The sequence below is a fragment of the Cataglyphis hispanica genome, chromosome 2 (genome assembly GCF_021464435.1).
Source record: "Cataglyphis hispanica isolate Lineage 1 chromosome 2, ULB_Chis1_1.0, whole genome shotgun sequence".
NCBI classification, from domain to species: Eukaryota; Metazoa; Arthropoda; class Insecta; order Hymenoptera; family Formicidae; genus Cataglyphis; species Cataglyphis hispanica.
This window is the reverse complement of record NC_065955.1, coordinates 1,670,838-1,692,605: the sequence shown is the minus strand read 5'-3', so window position 1 is coordinate 1,692,605 and position 21,768 is coordinate 1,670,838. Positions and strand designations below refer to the sequence as shown.

Sequence of the window (21,768 nt, the reverse complement as noted above, 5' to 3'; positions counted from 1 at the left end):
CAAAACAAATTAAGCCATTTCTTTCCCGATGCACACGCACACATATGTAAATATTGCAGATAATTAAGTGTAATTATAATTAATCATTTTGTATCTTTCAAATACATGAATAATTAAGTATCATTATGATAATCATATGGTAACTCATCTCTTTCCAATCTTTTATCTCGTGAGTATGAATAATTCAAAAGTTAAATATGAAAAAGAATTAAGTACTTTATCGTTGCTCGTTTCGCAACGTTTACGTATGCGAAGTATCTCGCACGTGTTTCGACGATATAAAAATATCGCTTAATGGAACGGACAATAATATTTTTCAGATAACGCGCGCGTATTATCTGGCGCAAATTTTGCGGAAGATCCATTGATCGATGGTCAGATTTTATTCAGTATGATAAAAATCGTACGGCGTATTATTTATAAATGAGCGTATCATTGATCCTCTAAGTAGCATAGCCGCGATAAGACTCGCCAGTCACTGTTATCAGTGATACGCGCGAGTAACAACATTAAAATCATATCGATGGAAGGAGGAAACGGAGCGACGAACGTTCGATGTTCGAGCGTACCTCAACATACTTTTCTTGTAAAAATCATAAAGCTCATAATAGAGCGGCGAATCGATTAGTTGCGGCATAAATCTCTCGATCTCGACACACCGTGTGTAAATACATCGCGTTTTTAATGCATCTCGTGTGCACTTGATATGTTTGAACGCTTCTACTTGCCGATTCTCTGCGCGGCGAAAGAAACCGCCTAATAGAAAATCCATCAATGGTCATTTCGCGAGCCAATAAATGTGCGCTGAAAGTGTGCACACGGATTATCTTGTATGTACTGAACGATAAATCTGCCTTCCCAGTGTGTATCGAGACTGTTAATTGCAGAAGAGATGCCATTTTATGCGTAAGCATCAATAGTAAATTTTTTTTTTTCTAATAAAATTTTCCGATTAAAATGTAAAAATGAGAATTTTCAAGGATATGTCAATTTTCGTCATTAGATAAAACGAGGAAAATTAATAATAATGTTTTATATTTTACACGGTATCTCGGTGAATCATACTCAATATTTATCGACAGAACTTTCTTAAGACGTTATCTGGAATTTAAAAAAAAAAAAAAACCAAATTTTCAATTTGGATAGACACTTAAAAAATTTCTGCTCGAGAATTAAAAGACATCACCGGAACTGTTTTATTTCTATTTTTCTTAGTCTTTCAAGTGTGAAATAAAAATGAGAGTAAAAATATAGATAAGAATCTCATGACTGGTCTTCTTACCTGGGAGCATTGATGATCGGCCGGCCCATTGCCCGTTGCTGGCGCTTCTCGTTAACGGGAAGGCGCAGATAATCCTGATCGCCAAGGAGGAAGAGATCCTTTGAAATAATCATGTCCACCGCGGTGGCTGCCGATTAACAGCTGGCCGCCTCTTCGGTTGGGTCTTCCAAATGGGCGATCCGCCTCCTAGACAATGTGGCACGTAGACAACGTGATCGCCACACGCGAGTTAATTAAAGCTTCACTTTCTCGGCACCGAATCACGTTCATCGACGATCAAAACGAGCCTGCTACTCGGCACGAACGCGCACTCGACAGTAGATCGCGTATATAATAATAATAACAGAGCGATTTACGGAAACCCGTGCCGATAACGATTCGTCTCACACGGTGAACGATCGCGAAGTCTCTCTTGTCGAGAAAGAATGCAGATACCGAACGGAATCCAGACTTTAAAGGTGGATGATTCAGCGGTCGTGATCGAATCTTGAGTGTATTGGTTATCGCAACTCGATCTTAACGTCTACGAGGACGACTATGAGGTGTGCAATTCCTCGTAATGTTTTTTCCAACAGTCAATCTATACGTGACGACTGAGTTTGATCGTAGAGCGTGGATTGCAGGATTCTGGACACAGTAAACGTTCGTCTCGTTGAATTGTGATAGTCTTCTTGAGAGAAGTCTTTTCTCGGTAAAATCGAGAAAGCTCTTGAGATATCTCTGATAGAACCGATCGGTCTTTGGACATCAGAACTTTAAGCCCGTTGTACAATGTGTTACATTGCGTGTTGGATTCCGTGGATGCATTAAAGGAGCAGTGTGACAGTTTTTCGACGTCAAACTTTTTGAAAGAACGAATGCTCGAACGAATACACGCGAAAGGATATAGATCGCAAAGTTTTACACTCAAATCAAGAAATTTTTCAATTCGCTATCTCTCTTCGTTTCATGCGATCTGATGAATGCACGCTTTTTTTCTGGAAAACAAAATGAAATATACATTATATTTTATTTATACAGATATAATCTTAATATTTGTGTAATTGTTATATGTATATCATTGCATATAAATTATAATCATTACAATTATAATTTATTCATCAGCGTTATTAAATTCCTATATTACAAGGTTTGCTTTGTAATATTTATTGTTAAAAAAATTTACTTGTATGTGTGAATCTCACTTTCAGTTTAAAAATGTTAAAATTTTCTCTCTCTCTTTCTCTCTTCCACTTTTTCTCTCTTTTGTCAATAAAATGATTTAAAAAAAATTATCCTGCAACTAACTGATAATTTTGTTTCACTATAAATTTGTTTATAATTTAATTAAGCCATTTAATAACACGGTTATTGTAAATAATCCGAATTTAGATATTCACCAAACAAAAGATGCAAATTTCGTCATGAATAATTCAATATTATTTAAACACCTTTTACAAATAGAAATAATGTCAAAAATAAATTACATGAAAATGTGTGTTATATATTCTTGAATATCCCTTTATACATTTAAATAATGAATATCATTTCCATCAAGACAACGCGAATAAAGATTTATTATTTATAATATGTTTAAAGTGTGTGTGTGTGTGTGTGTGTGTGTGTGTGTATCAATGTTCATTTCTATTCTAAAACAATGAAATACTCTTCAAAAACGTATTCAGGTCAAGCTCTAATAAAATATTCAAATAAAGCTTTCTTATTTTTATTGTTTCCGGACAAAATAATTAAAATATATATGTCGATTCCATTGCATCCTTAATCAAAAACCTTATATTCACAACATTATTATAAAGCAATTACATTGCATTATATCGATTGTATTTATATACTCTGGTAGAGCATATTTTGATTAATTTATTGCGATTGTAATTAAATACTAAGAAAGTGTTGCTGAAAAAATCGAGAGGACAAAATGTTACATCGGTTTGCGCTGCTTTACGTATTGCTGGCAAGAACTTATTTTGTATTTGCATCACAACAATTTTTACACATCAACTGTTAAATATTACTTTACGGGTAAATGAATGGCGCAAACTTGCGACTACGCTAATCATGATTTTAACACAAATAACACAAGTGTTTCTAATCTACTAGTTTCTTGTACGACAATCAAGAATCGTCACAATTGAGAGCGTGATTCAATTAAAAAGCGTTCGTTTGGCCAATTGTCTTCAATTTTCTTCATGATATAATTATTTTTCAATTCGTTACGTGATATGACCTAATTATCATGTAACGCACAAGCGTATAGTCAGATTTCGGAATATTTTCTCTTTCAATATAAATCACGATTAACTACAAACATCTACGATAAAAACGCAACACTTCTATTTAATTTAATTATTCGATAAACAATAATATCATAAGTATCATATAAAGAATTTTATTTCATTATTTTATTCTATAATAATTAATTCTATTTTAAGATTCTATTAAAATATTTTCTCAATTTTGTAGTATTTCAAAGATAATTTTAATATATAACAAAAAAGAAACATACAATATCATTAAGAAAATTTGATTATAACAAATTTAGATAAAACAACATATATTTCAACATGTACAATAAAATTGATACTCATACATAGATAATTTCATACAATAAAATAAAATAGAAAAAAATACAATAATTAAATTCTCTCAAATAATAAAATCTGTATTATTTATATATCTGTCCGATCTATACATCTCTGTAATAAGTTAATCTGTCGGAAATTTGTTATACCTATATTTTGTTTTATTTCCAATATTATTCAACATTGTTCCCATATTTAAAAAATTGATACGAGCGTTATCGAATAATTATTTTCCCCGAACATTTGACTAAACATTGCGTCAGTGCAACTGCAATGATATATCGTAATGAAATCAATAGAATTTCAATTGTATAGTGTGTAAACGTATAGTGTGTTATCGACTAGATTGTATTATATCCTTTATTTATAAAATAAATATTCTCCACGCGATATTCATCCAATTAATAATCTTTTTTTCACAACAATATACAACTCGTTGATCATTATTTTTTTTTTTATCTTGGCATAAAGCCGCGCGTTATTTCAATGATCTACTTTTTCACGATCGGAAGGATTTTAAAAGTTGTCGCGAGATCATAAATCTTTACAAGACGCTGTTATACAATTTCCTTGGACTTGAGCGCGAGAACGTGAGAAAAATCGCGTATATAAACTCGTTCCAATCTGCCCGATTAGAATGTACGACTCACGCTATTGGAATCGTTCCAAAGTCAATTTGTTCCTTTCGACGCTAAAGTCGGCCCGTCTAATTGTTCTCTCGTAACTCGAAACTTATGTCGACTACGGTCATTACGGATGCAATGAAATACGCACGATGATAAGATCAAGATTCAAGATTGTTGTAATTATTTCGCAAAATCACATTTAATGTTATAAACGTAACGATTTATATAAAACTCTTTTCTCCATTGTATTTAGGGGCATGAAATTCATCGCGCGCAGACAGATTGCGAATTATATGTACTCGTTAATGGTCGGGGGCGACTGAATGGCAAAAGGTCACGACGATACATTACTCGTGATATTCGTGAAGTGAATTGACCGTCGTAAATGCAAATTCAAAGTTAAGAATTCAAAACGATCCTCTTCGACGTAAGAAAAAAAAATGCTAGGTAAGCGCGCGATTTACATTAATCGTTCATTACTTTATTATCATGATAATTTAATTCTAACATTTTCGTGATGACGACGAAGGTCGGTGTACTATGGAAATAGCGAACGTAGCCTTGACCGCCTCGTTGAATGTCGCGTAATAAATTTTACATTACACCGCAAGGAAATGATAATCCTAGAGATATTAACGGTACGAGAGAGAGGGAGAGAGAGATGCAAGAGTTGCAGCACTGGTATAAGTTAACTCGCTTGACATAGGCAAGCGAAGACATTTATTTCTCCAAGTTGCAATTCGTTTGTCACAAACATATGCGATAAATTCTTACAAGAAGCTCTTTTGAGCAGTCAGGGTGATGGAAATATTGCAAGAGTTTAGAATTTTAGGAAATATTAAATATTCATTATAAGTATGATCTTCCTTTACTGATACTTTCATGCTTTATGTTAATGATACATATAATATATATTAAAACACTCATATATAACATTTCTAATAGACATGTATATTTCATTAACAGAAGCACTCAGTAAGAAATAATTTTAATAATTTTTTTTGCAACAAGAGAGAAAAAGAGATAGAAAAACAAGAATAAAAAGAATGAAAAGAACAAAAAGTACATACAAACATGTATAGCAGTCGTGTGAGCATAATATAAAATATTCATTAGAATAATAGATTTTGAATATTTTTATTTTTGGAAAGAGAAAAAAAGAGAGAAAGAAGGAGAGAAAAAGAAAAAGAGATAGAAGAAGAAGAGACAGAAGGAGGAAAAAAGAGAGAAAAAAACCTTATGCGGCGATTGGTTGGCTAATTAATGAAATTCTTCTTAATCTATTCCTAATCTATTCCTCATGAATATTATATTTGGCTAATCATAAAAAATGCATGAATATTTAACATAAAATATCGCGAATTTATCAATATCGGACTATTCTTTTATAGTTTTTACTTGCAATGAATATCTGTGTCGGCACAATGAATATAATTTTTAATTATTTCTCTTACGATATTATATTTTACTGTACATACTTATCTATTCCTTTTTATATAAATTTTATTTCTCTGAAAACAATTATCTCCTCAAAGAATTATTTGACCGGCTATCGCCGGCCAGTCGACCTGGCCGGTCCGATATTGTTAGTCGTCCGATAGCCGTTCGTTTCGCGGAGAAAAAAAAAACGATTGACCTATTTTTTTCCGTCATTCTTGGCAGCTTGACACCCGGGATATATCCAACGATTAATTACGAAATTTAGAAAGACATACCTCGTAAATCTCGTCGACGGATTTACCAGCGGCCGTTGCTCCCCGCAGTTGCCGTCCGCCGATGCCGGTGATGATGCGAGCCGTTGAATACCCCGGAGTGAAGTCTGCGATAGAGATTCACTGCTTCTCGACTTGACTATCGTCGTGCGACCAGCGCGCAGCAGCCGGCATCTCCTCTGTCGTCGAGGTCGTCGTCGTCGTCACCAACACCGCCGGTCGCGCCCTGATCGTCGTCGTCGTCGTCGCTCCTGTCACGCGCACACTATACACCAGCAGCACCGGGCACGAGCATGCGGCCATCGCGCGACGGCGGCGCGCAGTCAACGAACCCGCATTTCTTTTCGCCCGAACTTTTGTTTTCCTTTTTTTTTTTTTCTTTCCCCTGTTCGCAAAAGAGAGAGAGTGAGAGTGAGAGAGAGAGAGAGAGAGAGAGAAAGAAAGAGAGAGAGAGGGAGGGAGAGAATTTCGCGCGCGCACCGTCTTCGCTTATATCCGCGGATCTCCTCGCACACGCGGTTCCTCGCGCGCGCACGTACACACAGATATATATAGGTGTATCCCCCGGTGTGGCCGCTTTACACACCAGGAACAACCGACCCTCCCGGTGTCACTGGCTTCTTCTCTTCTTTTTCCTCTACCTCCACCTCTGCCTTCACCTCCTACTCCTCCTTTTCTCCAACTCCTCCTCCACCTCCTCCTGTTCCTCCTTCTTATGCCGCTGCTCCTCTTCGGATGCGCGCTGTCGTCTCTATCGCGCGCGCGTGTGTCCGCGCATACTCGCGCACCTGTAAGGTTCTATATATTGCGCGCGGGCGCGATACGCGACGTCCGGCGTATGGGTGTGTATACGTGCGTGTGTGCGCGTTAGGGCGCCGAGTACACACCGGCTGGGGCGCACGCGCGCGTTTCTCCTCGCTTTCGCACGTGCATATACGTGCGTCGAAGCCGAGAGAGGAAAAGGGAGAAGGAAAGAGAGATACCCTTCCTTCTCTCGTTGCTCTCGCGACGGCGGCGGCGCGCAATCGTTCACTGACCCGCTCTCACCGACACAAACTCTCTCGCACGCGAGCGAACGCACCACCCATGCACACACATACACACGCGCCCGATTCGATTTTCCGATACAATCTTTCCCGTCGGGGGAAACAAGAGCAGACTCTCTTGTCGCCGCGCTGTTCGTCTCGTCGTATAACCGTCCAGATACTTCTCGTCGTCTGTTTCGCGGCGGATCTTCGATCAACAGGAAACGAAATAATAAATGAGGAGAGAGATAATAGTTCGAATGTCGATTGAGACGAAAAGAAAAGCGTGTACTTCACCTCGTTCTTTCGTCTTTCTATTTTCAGGCCTCGGAGTTCGTGAGTTCGCGAGCAGTATACTTCGATAGTAAACGCACGTAAATATCTCTTACGTTAGACAACGACACGTCGGGCGACGAGGCGCACTTGGTCGGGATAATGAGAATCGTGCACGTTATTATCACCGTGCGGGGTAGAAGAGGCGGCCGCGCCGTAATAACTCGCACCTGTCGCAAGAGCGTGAAGTTGCCGCTGCAAGTTGTCCACGTTCAGTCTATTACTAGTTTCTTGCACTCTACGTTCCTTCTCTTGCTCTTTCATCCCCGTGCTCCGCCGGCTAATTAATGGCATATTAGCCCCGCGGGCAAAATTGTGTGCCGCTTGTCATCGGATTCCTTCGCCGGACTGTCGATCAAATTGGGGCGCACGAAGGTTTTATCTCGACTCGCGCGTATATTCGCGCCTCGCGTTTATTCTTCGCTATCCGTTTATTCGTACACTCTCTTTAATTATTTTTTCTCGTCGACATTCGATATCGCTTTCCCGTCGATCACTTTGCGTTGTTTTTTCGCGATATAAATTTTCATCGATCGCGTCTGCTCCTCAAGATTATTCTCTATGTTCGCTCTCGATTTTCATGCTAGATCAGTCTTCGCATCGATTTTATACCCTCTTAAATCTGACGGAGAAACGCCAATTCTTGCCTTAATCTAATCTAATTTTTCACATTCTTGCAAGATGTCCGTTTGATAAAGATAAGACCGCGATTCACGTCGGCTGATTGTGTTACGTACATGTATATCGTCGCGTTCCCGATCGTCTCTTACGTTCTCGTTTCAATATCCCGCGACAAGACTCCGATCTCGCGACACAACGCGCGCGATGTTCGGACGTAAACTGAAGTCAGAGTCAGACAGTGCGCTGTGCTCTATACTCATGTATCAGCTATCAGCCCGTACGTATTCCCTCTCCCTTCTCCCACGCCGCTTTCCCCCACTCCCCACCACCACACGTGTTGCCGCTTTTTCTCTCGCTCCTTTTGCCACTCTCGCGTCGCGGTTATCAGCTCGTGCCAAACTTCAAATCCTTCAAAGGCGCATTTTTACAAAGCGCGTAATCTCGCTAGGAATTTACAGAAAAATCAGAAAAGCATATCGAGCGAGAAATAATTCAAAAATTCAACATTACACATAATCAATGCATTAAATTTATCATTAAATAGAAAATCTTTAATATTTTAAGTTCCAAAACGGGTGTAAAAGTTTCTCTCCGAAGCAAATTTTATCCGGTGGCCGGCTTGGAATCAGTCAAAAAACGCTCAAAAAGATTTCGGGATGGCCGTCGAGTAAAAGTTTTCTTGGATAAGACGTTTTGTATTTGTAAACATAACTTAAAGTCATCTTTAACTGACAGCACGTATCTCTGCGATACGAAAGTGAAATCCGAAACGCGAGCAAATTTTGCAAGCTCTATTTAATGTTTTCAGAGTTTGCTTTCTAAAAATATTGACAAAAGCTCTCTTAGAATGAATGCTAATAAAGACTTCATTTTCGTTAAAGAGAAAAGATAATAATTTACTGGAATTGGATGAGATTATTCTGCAATATTGCAGCAGAATTAAATAAAGGAAAAAGCGGCGTATATAAATATATATAGCACTAGTATATGGTGTGCAATATTTATAATATATCATAAATCATAATTTATAATATTGTAATTTTTAGAATTGACGCGTTAAATATTTCTTGTAATATATTATTACATACAATATTATATATTTTAATTGCAGAATGCAGAATATCGTATGATCGAAATGTATCTTTACGCTCATTTCCATCTCTCCTGGATGCAACCGAGTTGTGGCAATACGATTTATATTCATGAATGACAAAGCGATACAAAGTAGAGACTAGATATATTTTATTGACGATCGCGTGAAGCATGAACGGGTCAAAAGTTCGCGTCCTGTTGCACTATGGTTGCGCTAAGAATCGTATACGTGTTACATTGTTGTCAGTTTCTCTTCTAAACGATCTTCGTTGATTTAATCTAAATCGTCACTTTGTATATCCAAGAGAAAAAAAGAGTAACTGTTATTTATCTAAATTATTTTTGTGTCATCAATACCTAATCGATTCATATTTTTCCCGAGATCTTTTCGAGTTTGTATTTCTTAAGCATCAAATATTTTAATATCTAAGCATCAAAACAAAAATAAACAGTGCGCGTATTTTACTTCAATTTTTTTGTGATTTTTATAATACGTATATAATTATAACTTAACTATTTAACATATGATACATATAAAATTAAAATTTTGAGAAAATTATATATATATATATATATATATATATATATATATATAATTTTCTCAAAATTTTTAATTATATATATATATATATATATATATATATATATATATATACACACATTTGAAGAGTGTACAATATTTTGATTTAATATATATGTACTTAATAAGAAAAATAATTAATTTAACTTTTAGAGAGACATTCAAATATTGATGCTCTAATGATTAATTTTGTGTGTCTATTCTTAAACACATTATTGCTTGAATCTCGAATATTTCCGGATGATAGAAACAATTTTTATTGTTACATATTTTATAAAACAAAATTAAATATCTATAAAACAAAGATTCTTCCGACTTTTCCATCCAAAAAATTTTGTTTGTATGAAGAGAAAATATTAAAAAAAAAGAATATTGATCAAATATATTAATTACAAACATTCTTCAGATTTTATAAATATTAAATATTAAATTGAATTTCATATCTAATATAAGATCTAACAGGAACTTCTTGATTTAATTATTAGATTTATATTAGAGAACTTTTTAATGATATTTGATTATTGTATAGCATTAAATATAACATTACATGTTTAGTATTTATATTTAGCTTTTCTAGTATAATATCATATTTGCGTATGATAATAATAAAAAATATTCCGTGAAATTAATAAAAAAAAAACTGTTTTAAAATAATGTAAAATTTTTAATAGTTTGTCTTTTTATATTTCCGGGACAATATATGTGGAAGTAGCTATACACAACATATATTGATAATTAAATAAATTAATATATACAATATAAATATCAATCGGAATTGTAATATGTAAAATCTTCATCATTATTATAACCCATTTCTTGATCCTTTTGGGATATTAATTCAATGATTGCACTATAACATAATAAATACACATAAATTCAAATGTTCATAATAATAAGAATTATTAATGCTTATTTGCAGAAAATAATATGCAGATTTACTTTAATATTTGTCCTTCAAATGTTGACCAAAGTACTGTTGCTGGATGAGTAATCTTATATTCCAATAAAGAATTTAGAGCGTATTGAAGTTCCTGAGTTACGAGATTATTAAAATTTTATTAATATTAATATTAAAATTTTATTAATATTAAAATTTTCTTTTTCTAAAAACATGTATATTTACATACCTGAATCACTTCCGCAGTTTGTGGTTCACAAATAATATTTTCAGAAAAATTAAAATTACTAATTATACATTTTCCTTTTTCTCGTCCTGAAATATAGGTGGATATTATCAAATCTATATGATTATTATATATTAATATATTATATGTATAATTAATATCCAAATAAAAATGAGCATACTTATCAATATATTTGGTCCAGTAAATAATAAAATTGGAATACTTATACAAGTAGTATCATGTAAATATATAGCGGTGGAACGTTTTTTTGTAAAATATGTCAAATATTGACTAGGAAAATTGGAAGCTTTACAATTTACGCTCGACGGATGCGTACGTACACTTCCATCTTCTGGTGTCCAACCAACTGCTCCATTTTTAGTAATTCTTCTAAAAATACAAATACAATTCCTTCAAAACATATCTATATTAAGAGCTCAATATGTTAATATTTTGTTGTATATGATTTCAATAAAATGTGTGATTGTAATTAGAATCATACATAATGCAAATTATCAGATTGTTTCAAATGGGTCAAGAATTGAAACAAATCTGTACCTTATAACAGCAATGTTAGGATACAATCCAGCACAAACAATAGCTTTTATCAACGCTATGTTATTTGAATTTCTGTTAGCGTTTCTATCGCCCGGATTATCATTGTCTAGAAATTTCATTTCATATAAATACTGTGCAAATTGAGTTTTCATTTCGGACAGAAGTTTCAATGTGTTGAAAGAGAGAAAATATTCTCGGCAGAATTGTCCAGCATTTCCTCTTCGGCGCGCAACTTCGAATCTTCTTAAAGCTTCTGCGAGAGCAATATGATCACTGTACTCTCCCATACTGAGTTCTAACTTTTTTTTATTAGCTTCTTCTTCTTTTCCCAATGGACAATAAAAAGCATCTTTAAAGGTGAGACTAGCAGCAATAGCAAATATTGGTTCGATGCAAGAGAACAGTGCCGCCCAAAGGATCATTTTTCCTAATAAATTTTTTTTTTTTTTATTATACATATATTGTGTGTGTGCATACAGGATGTAACTGAAAAAACATATGGAGACATAGACACATCATTAGATATAGAACAACAATCAAGTCTTAAACCATTTTTTTATCTATCTATAGAGCGGAAAGCCGTCTCACTATTTCGACTCCCATCGTAACTTCCTTGTTTTCCGCTATAGACAGGCGTTGATTAGTTTATTTTAACATCGTATAATAACGAAAAGAAAGTACAGATCGAAAAATGATTCAGGATTTTTCAATTTGGATTATTGTTTTGTATCTAATGATGTGCTCCATATATGTTTTTTCAGTTATACCTCATATATTACAGTAACAAGAGTAGTCTTTAACAAAATAAAATTACCTGTTCTAGGATCAAGTGGCAGGTGTGCCAAATGATAACCCAAAGGAGTCAAATGCTCTTCTTTATCTAGAGCGTTAAGTGTTCTAAGTAAATCCAGAGACAGATCAATAGCTTTCAAATCTGGCGGATCCATGACGCTAGCTAGGAACTCTTTGGCTTTTCCTAATTGCAGGATTTTTATTTGCAAAATTACCTCTTCTAAACGCGTTCTCAACATCTCTGGCAATGGATATTGATCAAATGTCATTTCTCGAACTTTGCAATACAAGTGATAACATTCCCCACTTTTAACCCTACAAAAAAGACATATGTTTAGTTTTACAAATATAGAAATTTGATAAAATACATATTATTTTTGTTCACACTTAAAACTAAACTTATAAAAAATAAAACGCACCTGCCGGCCCTACCGCGTCTTTGTTTGGCATTAGCTAAAGATACCCATTCAGGCTCTAAAGTCTGAATGTTATTTTTTACATCAAATCTTCCAAGTTTTGTTTTCCCACAATCTATTACATACACCACATCTTCTATAGTTATTGATGTTTCAGCAATAGAAGTTGCAATGATTATTTTACGAATATCATTAGGCGGCTCTTTAAATATAAGTTTTTGATCAATCGTCGGCATACGTGAATGGAGAGGATAGATAATGTATTTGTCTATAAGGAAAGAAGAATTCTTACACAAGTATATATATTACACAAAGTATATATATGTTACTTTCATATTGTATATACTATTATCTAGTATATATATCTAGTATAATATACTTTCATAAAGTATATACTATAGTATATATATATAGTATATACTGTAACCTTCAATTAAAATATTACGTTTAACTATGGCACTGTCTAAAGTGCATACTAAATAGTATCAAATTATGTGTACATGACTAAAAATCAGATGTGATATAATTGATTATTAAAATAAAAAAATCTGATTTCAATTCCGAAAATCAGTTAAATCTATGATTTAATCGATTAAGTATTAAATCAAAATAGCTAATCCATAAATTCAGTATACATTAATATATAACAAATACTAAATGTATTTAGTGTTAGATTACATAATATAAATACTTACTGGGTGGATAACATCCAGAATCTAACATCATTCTATTTAATTGTGATATATCCATCATGCCAGGTAGAAAAATAAGAATAGCTCCAGGACCTTTTTTATTACAGATATATCTAACTAACTTTTCTATAAGTTCCAATGAAAGATTTTCACTATTTGGATTCCGTAATTGATTAAAAACATGTTCTCCATATTTCATCTAATTACATGTAAACCACATTAATATATAAAAACCTTTAATTATCAAAATTTTAAATCATTTTTGATATCTATGTATACAAAATATATATCCTGTCTTAAACATATACACATAGAAAAAAAGAACAATATTATTTATATATTTACCTCAGTTCTAAGTTGTCTAATGTAAGGTTGTATTATATCTAAAAATTCGTCTTTCTTATGTTGCTGCTCTTTATATCTTTTTAAATATTTTCTGTAAACTGTAGGTTCTGATGCTTCGGGAAATTTAAATCTATAAATTGAAGAAATATTTCATATTATGTACATTTTTTAAAATTCTTTAAAAAATTATATAATTAAAAATTTAGTAAACAATTATTGCAAAAATTTTTATCATGTTAAATAATGTTACATGAATACCTACTGTGTAAATGACAAGACATCCTCTAGATAAAATTCTTGAACTGGATAGGTAAATCCTGGTATATGTATCATTGGACATTCATTATAATATTTCGAAAAACGTTCAGAATTTAATGTTGCACTCATCAAGAGAATTTTTAAATCGGTTCTCTAAAAGAAATACATTTTTCTTAGTTTTTATTAAATATTTCCAATATTTATATATATATAGCAATCATGCGATTCGTGCTAAACATTATATGTGAACAATTTTTTCATAGTTTGATATTTGAACGCATTTATATAAAAAAAAAATAAAATATCTTGTTCAAATTATATAATATTAAATAATTTGCAGAAAAGTTATAAGAATTATGTATATTTAAAATTTTTGCATAAAATAACTATAACACAGGACACAATAAAATGCAATTCATATATAAGTCCATATTAACATTATGTAATAACGACATGAAGATACTCAAACTTACTTTTGGAATAATTTTTTTTAATAATGTAATAATGAAATCACTTTCCGTGGTACGTTCATGAATTTCATCTAATATTATATGAGAGAAGTTTTTTAATGCTGGATCAGTCTTCATAAATTGTAATAATATACCAGTTGTGCAAAACAATATACTTCCTTGCTCCCGCGTTGGAATTCTATAAATAAAAAAAAGTTAATGTATGACTTAGGAAATTTATATTTCTTCTTATAATATAACATAAAGTCTACACTTTTGTGTATTATATAAATATACTTTTCAAGTCGTATCTGATAGCCCACGGATTTTCCAAGCTTTTCCGCTCTTTCCGCAGCTACTCGTTCAGCAACAGAAATAGCTGAAATCCTCCTGGGCTGTGTGCAAACTATTCGAGTAATACTGCCATTTCCAGCTTCTAACTGATCATCCAATATAAATTGCGCTACTTGAGTGGTTTTGCCACATCCTAAAATTGATTCGAAAAATAACTATTATTGATAATATAATTATTAATCAGAATAGAAAATTTAAGCAAGTAAAAATTTGCTAACAAATATATAATGTCCAAAAATCCAAAGTTTTTTTATTTTTAATTCCACACTGCATTATTTAAATGCAGATAATTATACATATATAATAATTATAATAATAATTCACAAAAATATTTTATTTTACATTAGTAAATAACTTTTGTAACTTACCAGTTTCTCCACTAATGACAACAACTTGATTATCTTTAACTAATTGTAATATTTCTGATTTCTTATGATACGCTGGTAACTTTAATCGAAATTTTAACATATTCTGATAATCACTTTGAATTTGCTTATCTTTAAATTCATTTAATAATATTTTGTCAATATCACTATTTCTTTGCAATTCTGATTCCATACTAATAGCCTTGGCAAGATTGTGTTCTATATCACCATTTATAATTTCTAAAAACTTTCTTTTAAATTGAGAATCATGAATATGATGATACTTGTCATCATGTTCAGAGTTAGACCTTTCGTCAAAAATGAAACTGCGAAAGCTCTTAGAATTATTTAAAATAGTTTTAATCCTTTCCTCTATATGAGGTAATAATCTGAAAACTGGAGAATTATTTTTTTTCTCTCTTTGTTTAAGTTTCTCTTTGTTTAAGTTTTTATAAAATAGTCCTATTTCCTTTCCTTTAAGTCCAGGAGGAGGTCTTCGTGAGGAAGATCCTCCTTGTCCAGATGCAGATGATTGCGTTTGTTGTTCTAAAAAAATTTATAAATTATGTTTCAGAAATATTTTTAACTATTTAATTAATATAATACTTAATATTTAAAACCTAAAAATAGAAATAAAAATTTATTTTAAGTTCTATAAATTAGCAAAAACAGTATTATAGAATATAATTTAGGATATAATAAAGAATAAGTACTTTGTTAATTAACATAATCAGATAAAGAATATCAATCAAAGTTATAGCTGTTAAAAGGAAAATATCTTTTACAATATCAAGATATTATTTATCTAATTTCACAAAAATAAGTAGTTCTCTTTGAAAAATAAAATGATCTATTGAACATTATTGGCATATATATAATCTAATAAACTACTTGATAAAGCTATTTGATCCCATTAAAGTCATTTATATAAAAATGACAAATCATTCTTAATGAGAGATTTTTATCATAAGAATATAATATAACCTAAAAAATAAATATAATATAAACAAACATGAAAATATATTCACAAAAACCGATCTGTCTCGTTGTTTTATTTCATACATATTATTTCTTTAAAAACATATATTTATGTATATTAAAAATTAAAAAAGAAATATATCTGAAGAATATTTGTGTAAAAAAAAATAAACAAAACATACAAGAATGATATTTATTAAAATAGCAATTTTACCTTCTCTGTTGCGTTGCGTTGCAAAGGAATTTAACATTCCTCTGGAACCGTATCGGCGCGACATTTTTACGATTTTTATATATAAATTTATCAATTGTCGTATATTTGATTAATCACATTTTTCTCACGTATTATGGATTCACCTTTGTTCACATTTATTCTATAATAATAATAATAATAATAATATGATAACAATTCTGGATAATTCAATGCTAAAGTTTACAGACAGCACATGTCATAATACCAGAAATCTGAGAGCGGCCATGCCGGCTTTTTTCTTTACATCGTCTACCAGCGCCATTACATCCACTTTTAGGAACTGGAACACACATAGCCATTCACTTTCAGTTGCTGGTAAAGACACGTTTGGTTCCGTGCTATATTGTATAGAGCTCAATAATATATATGTATATGATGAAATATAATACACGTGATTAGTTGGTATATCAAAGTTATATCAAAGTTTGAAAAAAAATGCCGGCCAAAATAAAAAACAAAGTACTTACATATGAAGGTAGCAATTACTTCAGATATCGTTTATTACTATCCACATTATCTGGAAAACCAGTAAGAATTACAAATATTAGAACGAAAGATGGTGATCCTGGTCTTAAAGGTTAGTTATTAAATGTATAAAAATTAATATCCTCTTTTTCTCGTATTGATTATATTTTTATATAATTAAAATTGTATGTAAATAACGGAAATTATATTCTAACATTATATTAATTATCCTCTCTGTACAATTATTTGTGTAATGTAGTATATAATTAATCTTCTTTTCTGAAAACTTGAATGAGGAAATACTATAAAAATATAATAGAATTTAAACAATAATATTTCCTTATAACAAATTTTATCAAATAAAAATATTCCATTAAACAGCACGAATTTTGTTTTGTTAACTGATAAATTTATATATAGAAATTTAACATTGTTTTTATTGATATTTATTATTTATCTTAATTACATAATAATATGTATATAAATATTAATATATGTATTTGTTAAATAATTATGCAAATTTGTTGATAGAATATGAGATTAGTTTTATTCGTCTGTTGGATAAAATTACTAATGGTACAAAAATTGAGGTAAATGAAACTGGTACCGATATATATTACTGTCCTGGTTTATTAAATGGTGGTGAATTGGAGCATGATTGTAGTTTACAAAGAGGAATTGGATATTATTTAGAAGGAATTATAATACTTGCTCCATTTTGTAAAAATTATGTTAATTTAAAACTGAGAGGAGTGACTGATAACGCTATAGGTATTATAAAATATATAGTTTATGAGTTTACATTTGTATTATTAAAACAAAGATCAGTAATTAATATGATTTTTTTACTACAAGATCCATCAGTAGACAGAATACAGACTGCTGGTATACCAATACTGAAAAAATTTCTGGCAGGAGATAATGAAGTTGTATTAACCATTCATAAAAGAGGAGCAGCACCTTTAGGAGGTGGAGAAATACACTTTAAATGTCCTATTAGTCGTAATCTTAAAACAATTCAGGTACTTTTATCTTCGTACATTATAGTTTAGTTTAGTTTTGTAATAATATGCTTCATTTTTTTTATACCTGTATGTATATATATAGATGGAAGACAGTGGAATGGTGAAACGTATTAGAGGTACCGCATGCAGCATAAGAGTTTCTCCGGCAATTGCTAATCGTATTGTTGAATCAGCAAAAAGTGTTCTCCTCAAATTTCTACCAGATGTATATATTTATATAGATCATCGTAGAGGATCAACTAGTGGAAAGTCCCCAGGTATAGGGATAATATGTATCTATATTATTATAATTTATTATTTTATTTTACTATAGATTAGTCATTTGTAATCTGTTATACATATTAGGTTTTGGAGTGACATTGACAGCAGACACTACTAAAGAAGTATTTTTTAGCGGTCAAGCATATTCTCCATTAATGACAACAGGTTCATTGCCATGTATACCTGAAGATCTTGGTAAAGAAGCTGCAATGAAACTTTTAGATGAAATTTATAGGTGAAAAAAATTGTATAGTTTATTGAAATTATTTTTCATTTAATTTATATTCTTTATTTAAATTATTTTATAATTGTGTAGGAATGGATGTGTAGACTCTCCTTTTCAAAGTATGACTGCTGCATTTATGGCTCTTGGTAAGAAAGATGTTTGTAAAGTTATAATGGGACCATTAACTCCCGCAACGTGAGTACTATACTTTATTTTCTTTTTTTTTATTTATATAAAATATAAAAAAAAATTATAATTATAAATTTTTAGGATACAATTTTTACGCGATTTACGGGACTTCTTTGGAATTATATTTAAAATTGAACCAATCAAGGAAGAAAATAAAATATTACCACAAGTGCGTTTAACTTGCTTAGGTATGGGTTACACTAATATAAGTAAACGAACATTGTAATACTATATAAACACTGTTATTTTAAATAAAATTATATATTTTTGATACAAAATATATAAGATTTCGAAATATCGCATTTTTATTAATTTCATAATACAAAATTCCGCGGATGCATCGATTTACATGGCCATTTATGGAATGATTCAAGTTTTAATTGTTTCCATTTGTTTTGATAATTTAATGACCATTGTTTCCAATCATAATACGTAATTTTCTTTGGGTGTCTTATTTCATTGTAGTTATCCTGATACTTATCAAAAACTTGCAAAAAGATTTGCAAAAGCATTCGTCTACTTATAAATAAATTACTACCTTTTTTTTTTTTTGTTACTCCATGTTTTCTGCCTGCAGCTGCTATTTCTAACTCACTATATATAAAAAGATCTGTTTTTTAAATTATATAAAAATAATAAAATATTTTTATATAAAATGTAATATATATATATATATATATATATATATATATATATATATATATATATATATTACAAATATTTCTGATACCTGTTTCTCACAGCACACCATATAATGCTTGTTGGACAGGGATGTAATCTTTGTTGTCCTTTCTTATGTGTAAAAGCAATTTTTGCTTGAAAAATTTTGGGTTTATCCATTTCATTGTTAAATCTTTTATACAATCCACGTTCCATGGCACCCAAAGAAAAAGGACAAGAACCTCCAATCGTGATACTCTTCAATTTTATTGGTGGAATCAACAATGACAAAAGTGATCCTTGTAAACCAAGAATAAGCCATCTAGAGCACATATTTTCAGTTTATAGATATAATGCACATATTTAGAAATTTTGTTTACATATTGAACTTACTTTGCCATTTTATCAGAACAAGACAAACTACTTGTGGGATTTCCTCTACCTGGCTTAATACGCAATGGACCTACAGTATGATAATTTATACCAGGTAAATGAGAATCCTGTATCTCTTCTTTCACACATTTTGCACCTGTTCTATATATATCTTTATAATATGATTCTGTGATTATATGTCCATAAGTATCCTCATCGATACATCTGATCTTATGCATATGCACACCATTATCATAAGTTTCGTGTTTAGGAAATATAGAACAATCTCCACAAGGTGTTTGACTTGAAAAAAAGTGAAAAGATATGCTACTTTTTAATTCAATTCTATTTTCATCATTCCGTAAGAAAACTGCACTCTCGGAACCATACAAAGTCAGATCGATTTGGTCATACAAGTAACGTATAAATGCACGCCTGACTAGAACTTCTGCATGAGAGTCGCTTAATCGAGAACCTCTATTTTCTTGAGTAGTATTAATTAATTCTGATTCTCCTAAACACTTTGTTCCAGTGGCAAGTGCTACCAAAGATAATGATCCGACAGCGTTTTCTAAAATTATACCAGATAATACAGTCCATTCATGATCGCTGGGTTTACCCGTTTTCTTTAAAATATTATACTTTTCTATACAAAGTTTAGCTACATTGTCCGCTAAATTTTCCATCATTTAGTATATGTATAATTTTACTATGAGTTTTTACTCATATTTTCATGTATATTTTTACAATGCCATGTATTCCATGTATTCCATGGAAAAATTTTCATGACTATCAATAGGTCTTGAGGCCTCAGATTCAGATTCAAATGAGCTAGCGCAAGTGCTAGTAGCTAGCGTTATTCAACGCTATTCACTATCTTCTGACTTCTGACATGAACCTATGAAATCATATGTTCGATGACTCACGCAGGCGCACGAAAATCCCGTTCAGAAAAATTTGTCTCTCCAACTCCAACCTCCAATTTGCAACACTATTCTATACCTGAATAAACTTGGCTTTTTGTGAAAATGTCAATGATATTTCGGAGAATTATTAACAAATTGCAAGCAACCACTTGCCAAACATTAAGCAAACAATATTGCACGATCGTAGAAAATAAAACGAAAGCTGAAGATATTACGCCGATCATATCAAAGATACAATATGACGACGAAATCAATATCTATCAAAAACCTCGGCAAGTTTGGTTAGAAAATTTAAATACTGTAGAGGAAAAAAAATTGGGCTTAATCACTTTACATCCACATGTCTATGCGGCTGCACCTCGTATCGATATCATTCACCAGAATGTGAGATGGCAACAAATGTATCGTTGGGTGGTGAGTATAACTATTTGTATGTATCACAAATAGAAATAGTATTGTTTATATATATTTTTTGTTTATAGAGTTATGCACATACAAAAACGCGCGCTGAAGTCAGAGGTGGTGGTAGAAAACCTTGGCCACAAAAAGGCACTGGGCGAGCTCGTCATGGAAGTATACGTTCACCACTATGGAGAGGTGGTGGAGTAGCACATGGTCCTCGTTCTCCTACAACACATTTTTATATGTTGCCATTTTATACTCGAGTAGCAGGTCTTACATCAACACTATCTGTGAAACTTGCACAAGATGATCTGCATATAGTTGATGAATTAGAAATTCCAACATCTGAATCTTCTTACATGGAACAATTAATAGAAAAGAGAAACTGGGGGCCATCGGTTCTTTTTGTAGATAGCTATGACATTATGCCTACAAATATCACACTAGCTACTGATAAAATCAAGCATATTAATCTGATGCCTGTTTATGGTAAGTATATTTAAATAATATCATATAAGTAGACAACAAAAAATTGTTAAAGATTATACTATAATTGTATTGATTTATTGTTACATTCTATTATATATATAAAACTTAATATCAATATTTTTTTATGAATACATGCAGGGCTAAACGTGTATAGCATGCTGAAACACAATACTTTGGTACTGACAGAGAAAGCAGCCAGATTAATAGAAGAAAAATTGCTTTATCAATTACATAGAACAGATTTAAAAGAATTACAAAAACCATTTGAACTCAGTCAAAAATAAAAACCTGTTTTTAGAAACTTTTGTATTATTATTTT

The 21,768-nt window shown here is 31.7% G+C and overlaps 5 protein-coding genes across 7 annotated transcripts in view; 2 read left to right on the top strand and 3 right to left on the bottom strand.

Moving 5' to 3' along the window:
* The window catches only part of LOC126857252 (uncharacterized), a 112,125-nt gene extending 103,751 nt beyond the window's left edge, over nt 1-8,374 (bottom strand). The window contains exons 1-2 of the mRNA XM_050606487.1: nt 6,203-8,374; nt 1,283-2,259 (exon numbers count right to left, since the gene is read on the bottom strand). Of these exons, the coding sequence (XP_050462444.1) occupies nt 1,283-1,395 (113 nt within the window). The 5' untranslated portion in view covers nt 1,396-2,259; nt 6,203-8,374. The remainder of the gene's footprint in view (nt 1-1,282; nt 2,260-6,202) is intronic.
* Nucleotides 8,375-10,441: 2,067 nt separating this feature from the next.
* Nucleotides 10,442-16,769, bottom strand: LOC126857227 (ATP-dependent DNA/RNA helicase DHX36). Its single transcript, XM_050606443.1, has 15 exons — nt 16,640-16,769; nt 16,396-16,555; nt 15,207-15,749; nt 14,782-14,971; nt 14,509-14,683; nt 14,040-14,188; nt 13,778-13,907; nt 13,436-13,631; nt 12,744-13,008; nt 12,347-12,639; nt 11,533-11,959; nt 11,156-11,364; nt 10,978-11,063; nt 10,790-10,881; nt 10,442-10,700 (listed from the first exon to the last, which is right to left on the bottom strand). Exons 2-15 carry the CDS (start codon nt 16,457-16,459, stop codon nt 10,616-10,618), a joined length of 2,904 nt encoding a protein of 967 aa, XP_050462400.1. The 5' UTR covers nt 16,460-16,555; nt 16,640-16,769; the 3' UTR covers nt 10,442-10,615.
* Nucleotides 16,756-18,826, top strand: LOC126857307 (RNA 3'-terminal phosphate cyclase-like protein). Its single transcript, XM_050606605.1, has 7 exons — nt 16,756-17,011; nt 17,431-17,670; nt 17,755-17,921; nt 18,007-18,181; nt 18,270-18,420; nt 18,502-18,606; nt 18,682-18,826. The coding sequence occupies exons 1-7, from the start codon at nt 16,870-16,872 to the stop codon at nt 18,824-18,826; spliced, it is 1,125 nt and encodes a 374-aa protein (XP_050462562.1). The 5' UTR covers nt 16,756-16,869.
* An 88-nt stretch (nt 18,827-18,914) lies between these two features.
* LOC126857295 (tRNA-specific adenosine deaminase 1) lies at nt 18,915-20,338 on the bottom strand. Of its 3 annotated transcripts, none has more exons than XM_050606573.1 (3): nt 19,654-20,338; nt 19,331-19,582; nt 18,915-19,194 (listed from the first exon to the last, which is right to left on the bottom strand). In XM_050606573.1, exons 1-3 carry the CDS (start codon nt 20,319-20,321, stop codon nt 18,915-18,917), a joined length of 1,200 nt encoding a protein of 399 aa, XP_050462530.1. In that variant the 5' UTR covers nt 20,322-20,338. The 3 variants fall into 3 exon arrangements, with proteins under 3 accessions (XP_050462530.1, XP_050462540.1, XP_050462550.1); XM_050606583.1 differs by having other exon boundaries at nt 19,071-19,210; XM_050606593.1 differs by lacking the exon at nt 18,915-19,194 and having other exon boundaries at nt 19,411-19,559.
* Nucleotides 20,339-20,622: 284 nt separating this feature from the next.
* On the top strand, nt 20,623-21,750 carry LOC126857317 (39S ribosomal protein L4, mitochondrial). The gene is made up of 3 exons (XM_050606633.1): nt 20,623-20,972; nt 21,041-21,449; nt 21,588-21,750. Exons 1-3 carry the CDS (start codon nt 20,661-20,663, stop codon nt 21,731-21,733), a joined length of 867 nt encoding a protein of 288 aa, XP_050462590.1. The 5' UTR covers nt 20,623-20,660; the 3' UTR covers nt 21,734-21,750.
* Nucleotides 21,751-21,768: the final 18 nt, after the last annotated feature.

Coding starts and splice junctions, on each gene's coding strand:
- LOC126857295 (XM_050606573.1), bottom strand. CDS start 20,321: ATGATGGAAAATTTAGCGGACAATGTAGCTAAACTTTGTATAGAAAAG. Junction 19,583..19,653: donor TGTTCTGATAAAATGGCAAA/GTAAGTTCAATA, acceptor TATGTGCTCTAG/ATGGCTTATTCTTGGTTTAC. Junction 19,195..19,330: donor TGGTGTGCTGTGAGAAACAG/GTATCAGAAATA, acceptor TTTTATATATAG/TGAGTTAGAAATAGCAGCTG.
- LOC126857227 (XM_050606443.1), bottom strand. CDS start 16,459: ATGTCGCGCCGATACGGTTCCAGAGGAATGTTAAATTCCTTTGCAACG. Junction 12,640..12,743: donor AGACGCGGTAGGGCCGGCAG/GTGCGTTTTATT, acceptor TCTTTTTTGTAG/GGTTAAAAGTGGGGAATGTT. Junction 10,701..10,789: donor TTTGAAGGACAAATATTAAA/GTAAATCTGCAT, acceptor ATTATGTTATAG/TGCAATCATTGAATTAATAT.
- LOC126857317 (XM_050606633.1), top strand. CDS start 20,661: ATGTCAATGATATTTCGGAGAATTATTAACAAATTGCAAGCAACCACT. Junction 20,973..21,040: donor AACAAATGTATCGTTGGGTG/GTGAGTATAACT, acceptor TTTTGTTTATAG/AGTTATGCACATACAAAAAC. Junction 21,450..21,587: donor TAATCTGATGCCTGTTTATG/GTAAGTATATTT, acceptor GAATACATGCAG/GGCTAAACGTGTATAGCATG.
- LOC126857307 (XM_050606605.1), top strand. CDS start 16,870: ATGCCGGCCAAAATAAAAAACAAAGTACTTACATATGAAGGTAGCAAT. Junction 17,012..17,430: donor TGGTGATCCTGGTCTTAAAG/GTTAGTTATTAA, acceptor ATTTGTTGATAG/AATATGAGATTAGTTTTATT. Junction 17,922..18,006: donor GTAATCTTAAAACAATTCAG/GTACTTTTATCT, acceptor GTATATATATAG/ATGGAAGACAGTGGAATGGT.